General features: G+C 38.5%; 1 protein-coding gene across 2 annotated transcripts in view; it reads right to left on the reverse strand.

Annotated features, from left to right (window-relative positions):
* Positions 1-2,702: 2,702 nt before the first annotated feature.
* The window catches only part of PPP4R2 (protein phosphatase 4 regulatory subunit 2), a 35,491-nt gene continuing 25,665 nt past the window's right edge, over positions 2,703-12,528 (reverse strand). For both annotated transcript variants that reach the window (XM_032210436.1, XM_032210437.1), the window contains exons 6-9: positions 8,724-8,798; positions 7,681-7,824; positions 6,149-6,423; positions 2,703-3,675 (exon numbers count right to left, since the gene is read on the reverse strand). In XM_032210436.1, coding sequence (XP_032066327.1) covers positions 3,362-3,675; positions 6,149-6,423; positions 7,681-7,824; positions 8,724-8,798 — 808 coding nt within the window. In that variant the 3' untranslated portion in view covers positions 2,703-3,361. The remainder of the gene's footprint in view (positions 3,676-6,148; positions 6,424-7,680; positions 7,825-8,723; positions 8,799-12,528) is intronic.

The raw sequence follows: 12,528 nt of genomic DNA on the forward strand, positions 1-12,528 counted from the left end.
TGGTAATGAACAACAAATCCTGCTGGATTTAGTTTCAGTTTTTGTTTGACACGGCTAGTAAATAATAAGAAGCAAAGTAAAATGTAATATTAATTTGTTGTCCCATTCAGCTCCATCCTTTTTATTCTGAGCTTAGATGGAAGGTATCTTCTTGATTGCCCTGCACTAAGGCATGGAAGCAAACACAGGAAGCTGCGTGGTGAGCTGTGTAAAATGAAGTGATCTGGAACAACCCCTTGTCTCTGCTTTGATGGCTATTTCCATAATAACAATTATTAGTTATAACCTTATGTGTTACCTCCAAACTACAAATAAGAGACAAAACAACAGGGAATCCTAACCAGGAAAAAGCTTAAAAGGGGTTAACAAAACAGGTTAAAAATTATTTACAAACTTTGTGCAAATTGTGCACAAACCTGAATAAGGATGGCTAAATAAAGCAGCTAATACCTGGGCTATATCATTTCTGACACACTGCCAAAGGGAGGGAATTCCATAAGAAGACACAACTGAGTACAGAAAGAAGTATCAGTGGGGTGTTTGTTTTTAAAAAGCCCCTACACTCCCAAAAATGACACTTCTGTAGAAAACAGGCAAGTGGTAATGCCAAGAGATCAATGGTTCTTGTTTAGTGACTGCAATTGGAACCAGCAACTTGATCTTTAAGCCTATTTCTGGTTCGTTTGTTTTGTGTGTGTGGGGGAGATATAGTGTATAACCATGACAGTGCTTACCATATTAGTTTAGCTTTTTTTTTCTTTTCTTTTCTACAGCATCAGAAAATGATTCCCATAAAAACCAGGTTACCCCAAACAGGTTTCTGGAACTTGACTCACAAGAAGCTAGATAAAAGGACAAATCTTATTGCCCCCCCCCGCCCTTCCACTGGCCGTTGAAATGCTCACCCATACATTGGGTTAATTGTTGAGATATTGATGTTTTGTATTTACATTCATTGGAGAAGAAGGGATCACAAGAGAGTAAGGAAAACACACAAAACATGGAATACATGTCCAAAGGAATGCACTGGCATGAGCACATTTGCCATAAGCTGCTTAGGAGCAAACAAAAGCTTTCAATGTGAAACTGATTAGAGTCCTGTCAGTGACAAGCAGCAGCCCCAGAAGATTCTAATTAAGACTACAGAACTGAATCTATTAACCTGCAGTTAGCAATTTTTAGACATGCATGCACTATGGGGAAAAGCACCTTAGGAAAAGATAGCTTTAGGCAATCTTTTAGGGGTGGGGAGGAAAATGGGCCAGACAATACACAATAATAATGGCAAATGAATACACTGAAATTGAGTTGCTGAAAACGTTATAAATGCAGGCATTGATCGCAAAATTATTTTCACCACCCTAATTGCAAATGGTCGCTGTCCAAGGAAGTCACTAAACAAGGGCTACCTGTACACGGACTATTCAAAGTCATTTAGTCTATTGCCTTTGAGTTTTTACAGTTCATAAATCCCACTACTTACCATATAGGGGCAACCGTGTTAAAATAAACATGTCAAAAGATCACAGATGATTAAATAATAATTTATTAACAGTATTTTCACAAAACATTCTAAAGAAAATTTCAGAAGTCTCTAAACTTAAAATTTGTTCTCATTTGCAAAGTATTCCTTTAAAAAAAGCAAGGAGAAAAAAAGTGTATCTTATAGATTTGTGTTTGGGACTTGTTTTTCAATTCCTGTTTTGGTTTGAAATAAATTCCTGTAATGTTTACAGTACCCTCTTCTCTTGCCAAGAGAAAGTAACTGAATATAAATTGATTTTTCACTTGTAAATATGTAGAAGGGCACTAGATATTTTCCCCAAGCAACACCTTTTGAACTTTTAACCTGATAGCAGTTTTGCAAATTCATTCAAGTTATTTTGCAATACATTGAATTCAAAACTCACTGTTGTCCAGAATGAAACCCACCATGCAGTACAATTGTTAGCATGCACTTTGGTGATTATTTTTGTACTCCACTGTATGTGTCTTCTCTGCCAACAAAGGGAGTCCCATTATGGTTTGATTAAAATATACTCAAACATTTTATGACATTAATATTTATTGCTTTATATGAATACTGTATTGAAAGCTCAAGCATCCAGTTTACACACAAATTATACAATTATATACCGTTTCACAATGGCAGTGAGCACTCTTTACAATCTACAAAAATCTACTTTACAGAAATTTAAAAATTCTAAATATCAAAAAGGTACAGTTGAAGAAACAGGTATAAATTTGGCAGCCAGTAAATGTGACTGGGAGGTTATATTTTGAGTGTTTTTACACACCGATGTCTGAAAAATATAATGTGACTTATTTAAAGCAGTAATTGTGCTTTGAGCTGGTTTTGGAAAGGAAGTGTTAACACTGGCTGTCAAAGTGGCATGTTCAAAAATATTTAGTTCACTTTCAAAATAATGTACAAATGGTAGCCATTCAGTTCTGATACGTAACTAAGACATGCAATGCTGCAGCATTTCATATCAGTCTTGATCTCTTACTATAAAACCATTATGTAATGTCAGAATTTTTTTCTGTTCACAGAAACTATATTGTCAGGTTTGCAAACATTCCTGCTACCAAAAAAAAGCTGAAGGTATTATTTTGAAATCTGTTCTCAACAGAGTTTTTCAACAGTAAAATGGAAACCTATCTTCCAGGCACCTCAGAAATGTACAAAAAGTGTTGTTAGAACAGAACTCTTGGAATGTATTTGACCTGGTACTTTCAACATTTGCATCTTTTAGGCTATCAGATGGACCTAATTTTATTTGGTTTATACGGGGGTAAAAATGTTTTCTTGTATGAAAGAACTTGGTTGCTTCTGTCTGGAACAGAAAATGCATCTAAAGTGCAAACATAGATTTTCTTTAGATTTGTATATTATTAAGTATTTATTATATGCCAATGTGTAGCTTTTTCAAGCACAAAATGTAGTCAAATGAAAATCTATAAACCAACAAGAAATTGAAGTGTTAAAAACCAAACCAAAAATTAACTGCTACAGCATTCAGGGGAATTAAAGGAGAGAGAAGTAATTAAATGTAGAATCTCCAAAAAATTGTCAGAATTAGAACTGCCTTCCAGTTTAAAAATTTTAATTCTAAATAATAAAAAACTATACACAGACCAGATTTGACCATACTGAAATTTCAGTGGCAAGCAGGACCTGAAGGAGCCAATATTTCACAGTAACAAGTACAAGTCCTTCAGGATTTAACGCACTGAGAAGTTCAATTTACAGCCTGCTTCTCTTGGAAAACTAACAGTCCACTTTTATTACATAAAATTATTTATACAGTGTAAAACCAGAGCCTCGTGGAAAATACTGCCTCTAAGTATATTAAAATTATTAGTCTTGTTCCATAGGTTCATCTGCAGCTTCTGTGGCTTCATCGCTGTTTTCCACTGGGGTCTCTGATGCAATTTCAGGAGTTTCACTAACATTTGAGCCCAATTCTTCTTTGTCACTGCTGTCAGCTTTGCTACTAAAAGATCCACTGTTCTCACTAGTTGGAGAAGATGAGTCTTTCATTGCTTGAGTCTCGTCAGATTCTCCAATTTGATTATTCTCCTCAGAAACATCTTCTTTCTCAAGTAAGGAGGCACTGTCTTTGTCTAGAACTTTTCTTTCTGGAAACACTTCTCTTGACATCATTAGAGAGTCTGGAATAAAGTTAGAATCTGTTATATGGATGTTTAAAACAAAGCAACACTATAAGTTTATACAGGTAACAATCATGAAAATACACCTCTTCTTGTGCTTTATGCCTCAGTAGGTGGCAGCATTTAGCTGACCTTACTTAGTTGGGAACTTAAAAGATGCTATAAGTTTAGTTTAGTTCTTGAATAAGGGAACCCTTGGGAACTCCAAGTCTATTGCCTAGATTGGAAAACTGGAGGAGAGGGGAACCCTGTAAGGTAGCAATGGCAAATCAATCCTGCAATATTACCAAGAAAACTGCATGATGCAACCAGACAGGGTTAAGATCATCTTGATGGAGCCTTTATTTGTATGGGGAAGTACAATATCAATTAGATAGCAGGGAAAGCGCCACTGCATGTGGTAGTCACAATACATAGTTCTCTGTGTATTTAAAGTTCTCATTTTGAATAACAAGCAAAATATTAGAAGAATATATTTACAGATAGGAAACTTGGAAGCCAGAAATGGATCACTATATTCTGCTGCTCCAACAAGAACATTCCATCCACCCCCATGATGATCTTACAACACAATTACATGAGATAGTTCCACCAACCAATTTAACAATCAATCTCCAGGAGACCAATTCTGATCTCACACATTATTTGTAGCCCCAGGTTGAACTGTACAGACCTTGGTGTTATCTGAGCTTGGCTTTTTTTTTTTTTTGCAGACATTTCATTACCAAACTAGGCAACACCATCATTTCTAATACAGGGTGGTGCATTCTCATATTTTATATACCGGTGGCTTGTCCTGCCAATGTTGGTGGGGTGGTCTTGGTGGTTCCTTGATTGGACTATTCTGTGTTAGCTTGTTTGGCACTTCCTTGATTTTTTCCTTTTTGATTGTTGGTCTAATGTTAATCTTGATGTTAATCTCTGATGTTCTGGATGTTGATTGCTGATGAAGAGTTGTCTGGGTCTTTTTGACTTTTTTAATTGTTTTGAATGGTATGTAGATGTTATGTGCTTGTTGATGGCTGATTTGTCTGAATGCCATCCAGGTATTCTTTGACATTTTTCGACTTGGCTTAATTTAGAATGGCCACAGTTGCCCAGTTGAAACTGGTTGTGTTGTGAAATTAAGGAGCTTTTATCATGTTTCTTGACTGCTAGCTGGTGTTCATGAATGTGACCTGCTAGTCTTCTGCCTGTTTGTCCTACATAGTGGCTATTGAGGTCTTTACACTATGTTGTAGAGGACTCCTGTTTTTATTTCTAGGGCTGCTGGGCCTTTTGGCTTACTTAGGACATTCTGGATGGCCTTGATTGGTTTGTGTGCTACAATGCCATGTGGTTGTAATATACTCTTGGTGGTTTCTCAGATGTTTTTGATCTAACATTGGCAATGTTAATCGTTTCACAGATTGTATTGGTTGTGCTAATTGGATAGAACTGCAACTTGATGAAGTTGCATGGATATCTTGTTTGAAGATGTTGTATAGATGATTGGTTTCCTTTTTCTGATGTTCAGTGATGCTGCAGTGTGTTTGTGCTCATCTCCATATTGTGCTTACACACCTTCTCTTATGGGAGGTTGTGTTGTTACTTTGATAGTAGAGCACTTGGTTGGTGTGCATGGTTTTACGTTAGACTTGCATTTCTAATTTGCAATCATTGTCTCTTCTGATGAGAATATCAGAAAGGGTAGTATGTTGTTTTCGTCTTCCTTTAGTGAATTTTATACATTCGAAGAGGTTGATGATGATTTTGTGTGTTCTCTAGTTGGGTAGTTTATTATTGTGACAAACCAAACGCCACCAACACTGATAGGACAAGTATATAACTATATATAAGTGTACTTATATACATATATAAAATGAGAAGAAACCTCATTCCCTATTAGTACTGATGTTATCTAGCTGAGTAATAAACATCTCATGAAAATAACCAAACCCAGAAAGCACCAAGGACCCCACAATTTGCTAAATGTTGCAGTTACACTGGCACGAAGACAGAAGATGAAAAGTCAGTTTTAGTGACCTTTTATGAATTAAAGTTTGTGGAAATGTCACTGCACAAAAATCAGCTATTTACAATGCTGATTTACAAAACACAACACACATTTGCATCTGACCACTGGCACAAACAATTGGAGTTCAGTCTAAATTTAATACACAATCTACGCAATTTCACCGTACTATCAAAACATAGTACAGTATATTTATAGAGGCTTATTAGAAAGACCACTCCCAGATCTTTCTTATTCTTTAACTAGGAAACTTCAAACAAACTAGCATAACTTCAAACAAAATTGGGTTGGATGCGGATCTTATTTTATATGGAAATGAATGGGACATATTACAACTAAAGTATTATTTATGTTTAAGTCTGATTTCAACTCATGGAATTCAAAATAAATGATAAATGTAAATTTAAGCTATGTTTTAAACACATAATCACAACCATTTTCTACTGAAATTATATATACCTTCTTCCTCTTCAACTTCTTCTTTACAATGTTGTCTCTCTCCAATGGCTTCTTTTTCTTTATCCTGAGATGTAGAAGTTGTCTCAGTCTCTTCTACCATTGCTGAGCAAGTTTCATGGGAACCAGTCTGGTTGGAGGTTTCGTCAGTTACCTCCTCTTTGTCAAATTTAAGTCTTTTTACTTCATAACCTTCCATTTCTGATGGATCTTCTCCAGGGTGTTTGTTTTTTACAGGACAGTTTTGAACTCTTTCAGGCTCAGATGCTGGCGATTCACTAAAAGAGAGAAAAATAATGGAAACACAAAGGATCATATTTTCATATGAAGAGATAAAGCAGGGATATTGCATCTTAAGGAATCAATCCGGTTCCACCACAAATCCGCGAAGCCCTTATCCGCGGAGACATAAGCGCAAAGACTAATTCGAGCCGTTCTAAGTGCAAAGGAAAAACGCGACCCTACCGCGATGACATAATCGCGGAGGGCAAATTCGCGCATTCCCAAGCACTCAGTACCCTAAACCTAACCCTAAACTTCACGCTAAACCTAACTCTAAACCTAACGCTAAACCTAACCCTAACCCTAAAACAAACCCCTAAACCTAATCCTAACCCTTACCTTAATTGAAGTCGGCTTTCTGTCGCGGCGCCGTTTTAAAGCGCCCTTCTGTTGCCGCGCTGTTGTCGCAGCGGTGATGACGTCGTGGCTTTAGCACCGCAATTTTATCACCGCGATTTTGACGAGCGCGGTTTTGTCGTGCCACGATCAATCCTATTGATTTGGGTAACTACTACCACTTTGCCTAAATATAACTTCATTAAATGTTGCCAGGTGCAGGCCTCCTTAAAAAGTTGCTTGTGCTGTTCTCCAAAATTGTGCACATAAATCATTCTCCAAGTAGCACACCCCAATTTCGCAATGCTTGGGAAAGCTTTCGGAAAACTTCTGAAGTCCTCCCTAGGCCTTGTGAGAATGAGCCTGCTATTTGAAGAAGGTAGGGCACACCTCTTTCCCATGATGCTTCAGAATTCCTCAAATGCTTTCTGAAGACTTTCCAAAGCATTGCAAGAATGGAGTGTGTTGTTTGAAGCGTGCATGACTTGGAGAATGATGCAAGTTGCCATCGAGAAAAAGGCTTGCTGAGAGCAGGCCAAGCAGGCCTCATCAGTAGTTGGAGGAAAAGTGCGAGCACAGGCTTACAGGGGAACTGCTGCTTTGAACAATGGTGCTGGGGTTGAAGTGCCTCTGGGGTTGTAAGTGCTGGTGGGCTGCCAATCACTCAAATTTCGATCATGCAACTACCGGGTGCTTCAACAGCCGTAACTTCGGATCTAGGATTGTAAATTCGTAGTTCACATCGGACAGTCACTGAAGAAATGGTTTTAGATCGAGGAACTTTCTGTGTTTTTTCTAAATATGGCATATTTTGATAGAAATAAAATATAAGATTTCCAAGGAAGAATGGGATTTTAAAAAAATGTTAATCTCAAGAGTCTAACCAGTGTGTTTCACATTATATTTCTCTTACAAACCTGTTCATTTTCTCTTCAGTTTGCAGGAGGCCCAGCTCCTTACTTTCGGAACTGTCTGGTAAACCATTTGTTGTCATAGGAGGTGACAAAGAAACTTTTGGTCGAGTTACAGGCCGGGGTGTTCCAGGACCATTTATATTAGATCTGCAAAGAAAATGTTTAATTAATCAAATTTGGAAAGCCAAGTTTCTCTTTGATCCCAAAATATATATCAATTTATTCTTATTATAAATTGATTCCTGCCAGTTGTTTAATAATGAAAGTCACATAATTTTCCTCAACAGTACTGAAAAGCTATTTGATAATAACAAAATACTTTCATATAATCAAAGTATGGTGTAACGTTAGTATAACAAAGTATAACTTAGATAATCTATTACATATATATATATATATATATATATATATATATATATGTGTGTGTGTGTGTGTGTGTGTGTGTATATATACACATATATACATATATACATATATACATACACACACACACACACACACACACACACACACACATATATATATATATATATATATATATATATATAGTGTCACAACCCCTGGTATGCCCAAATATGGGAGGGAGCATACTGCTTCCCTTTTCTGTCTATCGATTCACTCTGGGAGCCATCCAGGCAGAAAGCCATTTTTTTTATGTTGCCTAGTTAAATTTGTGTTGCATTTATGCTGATGAATAAATAAAGGGAGACTAGTATAGATCTATTTCAAGCTATTTAGCTCTCATCAGCTAGGGTTCGATTCCCAGTAAGGGTATGGCTAGCTGATGAGAGCTAAATAGCTTGAAATAGATCTATACTAGTCTCCCTTTATTTATTTATCAGCACAAATGCAATATATATATATGGAAAAGCATTTGATCTCCCAAATAAACTATAATTTTAGAACAGGAAATGACCTGATGCAAAGATTTTGAATTATGGTTAAATATCCAAGTGTTTAAAAAAAAAAACAAAGATTGGAAATTAAATACTAATTCATCATCTTATATTCTTAGAATGTTATTCTTTTTAAGTACTCTTTCTTACCTGTCTGTATAACCCGGTGAGTTTCCTGGAAACATTACACCATTCATCCTGTTTAAACTGTTGGAATTATTTTTCCTATAAGGAATAAACGTGTTTTGAGATTTCTGTAATAGTTTTAAAAAAAAAACAAAAAAACAACATTTTGGCTAACAACAAACATGTCCAGATTCCTAGAAGTTCTATTTTTGTTTTTCCCCACTAAAAGTTGTATACCATATTTTTCGGAGTATAAGACGCACCAGAGTTTTGAAGAGGCAATTTTTTTAAAAAAGTAGGTAGGTAGATTGAGGGATAGAGAGAAAGAGAGAGAAATACAGTAGGTAGGGAGAGAGATAGAGTAGTTAGGTAGATAAAGGGATAGAGAGAGAGAAATAGAGTTAAATATTGTAGGTAGGTAGGGAGAGAAAGAGTAGTTAGGTAGGTAGGTAGATAAAGGGATAGAGAGAAAGAGAGAAATAGAGTGAAATAAAGTAGGTAGGTAGGGAGAGAGAGAGATAGAGTAGGTAGGTAGATAGAGAGAAATACAGTAGATAGGTAGGGGGGGGAGAGAGAGAGAAATACAGTAGGTAGGTAGGTATAGAGAGAGAGAGAGAGACAGACAGAGAAATATAGTAGGTAGATAGGTAGGTAGGTGGAGAGAGAGAGAGAGAAATATGGTAGGTAGGTAGGTAGGTAGAGAGAGAGAGAAATACGGTAGGTAGGTAGGTAGGTAGGTAGGTAGGTAGGTAGGTGGAGAGAGAGAGAGAGAGAGAGAGAAATACAGTAGGTAGGTAGGTAGGTAGGCAGGCAGGCAGGGAGAGAGAGACAGAGAGAAATACAGTAGGTAGGTAGGTGGGGGGGAGAGAGAGAGAAATACAGTAGGTAGGTAGGTAGGTGGGGGAGAGAGAGAGAGAGGGAAGGAAGGAAGGAAGGAAGGTAGGTAGGTAAATGTTTCCAGGTGTATTTATCCATGTGCTGGGGAAGGAAATCACCTGCTTTTGTATTTCTGCGTTCTTCGCAGGCAACTCAGTGTCGGGAAGGGCTCCAGCCCTTTTCTCACGCTCATCTCTTGCACACGTGCGCGCACAAGCAAAATATCCTCCTGGGCCAGGATCAAGACGGAGGGGACAACAACTCTCCTCCCGCTGTCGCCACTGCACAATGAGGTGAGTAACTGGCAGGAGACTCCTCAGTGCCAGACTCAGGTCAGTGCGAGCCATGGTCCCCTTCGTGTTGGCTCAGGAAGGAGGGAAATGGGGAGTAACAACAGCAGCTGGTTGGGTGCAGGGATGGAAGAGCTCCAGCTCTCCTGTGCTGTCCAGGGCTCTCCTTGTGCAGAGCTCTGGAACTCTTCCCTCTCTGCATCAGAGACAGCTGCTGCAGCTCTTTCCTGAGCCAACACAAAGGATCACCTGAGTCTGGCGCTGAGGAGTGTCCTGCGCAGCGTGGCTCTCCTGCGCAGCATGGCTCTCCTGTGCAGCGCAGGTAGCTACTCGCTTCTCAGTGGTGGCAGCGGAAGGAGTCGCTGTCCCCGCCGCCGTCATCCCGGTCCAGGAGGGTATTTTGCTTGCACGTGCAAGAAAGAGATAAAAGAGAAAAGGGGAGAAAGAGAGAGAGAGAGAGAGAGAGAAATGAAAGAGCTGGAAGGAGAGAATGGGAGAGGGAAAAGAGAGAGAGAAGGGGGAGAGAGAAATGAAAGAGCTGAAGGGAGAGAATGAGAGAGGGGGAAAAGAGAGGGGAACAAATCGGGGAAAGAAAGGAAGAGAAAAGAAAGAAAGAAACTAACTTTCTCAGAACTATGACGAAAGCAATGGCAAGCTAGATCTCTTGCCAAGAAAAATGCAGTTTGCCAGAAAGCACAAATTGAAAACAAGTCTGATTTTTTTTTTTAAGAAAATAACAGAGATGGCAAAAAAAATGCATCTGAAAATAAGATTATTTATAATTTTGGATAACATATCCAACATTGTTAAACTCAAAAGAAATCAAAATATATATCCTATTGCTATTAGTACAGTCTTGCCAGCTTCTATCAACTTAAGAGTTCACTATGAAAAGATTACAGAGAAGCAATTTCCTACAATTAATAACTTTATTTTGGATTTGCTATTGTAATGCTTTTATTTTGCTGTGAGCCGCCCAGAGTCCTAATGGGAGTGGACGGCATACAAATTTTATTAAAGTTAAAGTATTCAGTGAGAAAGAAAGAAAAAGAGGGAAAGGGAAGGAAAGAAAGGAAGAAGAGAAAGGGAGAGAAAAAATAGAGAAAAACAGAAATGAGAGGGAGGGGGAGAGGAGAGAGACCCTATTCCCACAGAAAACAGAGCCATGAAACCTGGGTAGGCATGTCTAGGGGGGAAGGGAGATGTCATCTGACTAGGTGGGAGTGATGTTGAGGTTTAGTGGCTCCCGGTGTTTTCTTTTCTGTGGGAAACGGATCCAAATGGCTCTTTGAGTGTTTAAATTTGCCGACCACTGCTCTAACTAAACAGCTTTCTGAAAGGAAAAAAAAAGTGTTTGCACTCTGCAAACCTCCCCAAAATGGCCCGTTTTTCGCAAAAATGGGCTTGTTTTTTTTTAAAAGGCACGAATAGCCTTGGGGGGCTTGCAGAGTGCTCCTGCGGGGGTGAGGCAAAAATGAGCAGAAAAACAGGCTTTTTTGTCAAAAAAATTGCATGCATAGCCTTATGGAGGCTTATAGAGTTCTCCTGGGGACTGGGGGAAACACAGGCCGTTTTTCACTCTTTTCTGCCCTCCCCAGCCCCCAGGAGCTCCCTGAAAGCGTCCATAAGGCTATTCACGGCCATTTTGCTGAAGGGGGCGGGGCTTCATGAGGCAAAAAATGCTGTATTCGGTGTATAAGACACACCAAGAATTTCAGCCACTTTTTAGAGGAAAATTTCTTATACTCTGAAAAATATGGTAATTCTGATCAATTATTAAACAGAACCTGCTATGTTTTTTTTCCCCAACAGTACTGAAAAAACTATTCAATTATACAAAAACACAACTGTGTACTGAGGAAAAATCTTTAATTTTTTTACCCTCTAATATACCTTCTTGTCTCTAGTTTCACCTTCCCTTCCTGAAAATATTCTGTTAAAGACCATGGATATAGGTAGTCCTTGTTCAGTGACTGCCACATACAGCGACTGTTCAGAATTGCAATAGTGATGAAAAAGTAATTATGTGAGTAATCCTTGCATCTACAATCTTTGCAAGCCTGACGTAAGACCACAAAGCACAGTCACAGTTTCATTCAGTGACTGCTTTGCTTAATGACAGAGTTGCCAATCCTGATTACAGTCACTAGAAAAAGACTGCCTATAAACTCTTTTCATTTGTTAGCTCACTACAAATTCCTTGTCAATTTACATTGAAACAAAGTATGTCTTATATCATATATAAGATTTTATACAGATAGCCATTGATTTGGGATCTCAATTGGGACAGGAAATCCCAGAAACACAACCAAAAGATAATCCATTTCATCCAGGACTCTTTTTCAGCATAGGTGAGAAAGAAGAGAAGATGTTCACCAAATAGATTGACAGCAATACTAAGGGTATGTTCTCTACTAGCCCCCTACCACACAACAACCAAAAATCTCACAGGGGTCTCCCATCATCCAAAATGTTACGTCTGAATTAAACCGCTCCTTCTCAGGGTGCCATGCTGTCGTGAGTCCTCAGCGACACATGCTGGACAACGCTGCTGTCTGGTGATCCATTGCTGCAGTCTACCTGCGAGCCCAGTTCTAGCCCACAGCAGCTCCTTTTCAACCAAACACTTTGCTGTTGGCCACTGAAATACCAGTGTTGCTGCC

The sequence above is a fragment of the Thamnophis elegans genome, chromosome 2 (genome assembly GCF_009769535.1).
Source record: "Thamnophis elegans isolate rThaEle1 chromosome 2, rThaEle1.pri, whole genome shotgun sequence".
Taxonomy (NCBI): domain Eukaryota; kingdom Metazoa; phylum Chordata; class Lepidosauria; order Squamata; family Colubridae; genus Thamnophis; species Thamnophis elegans.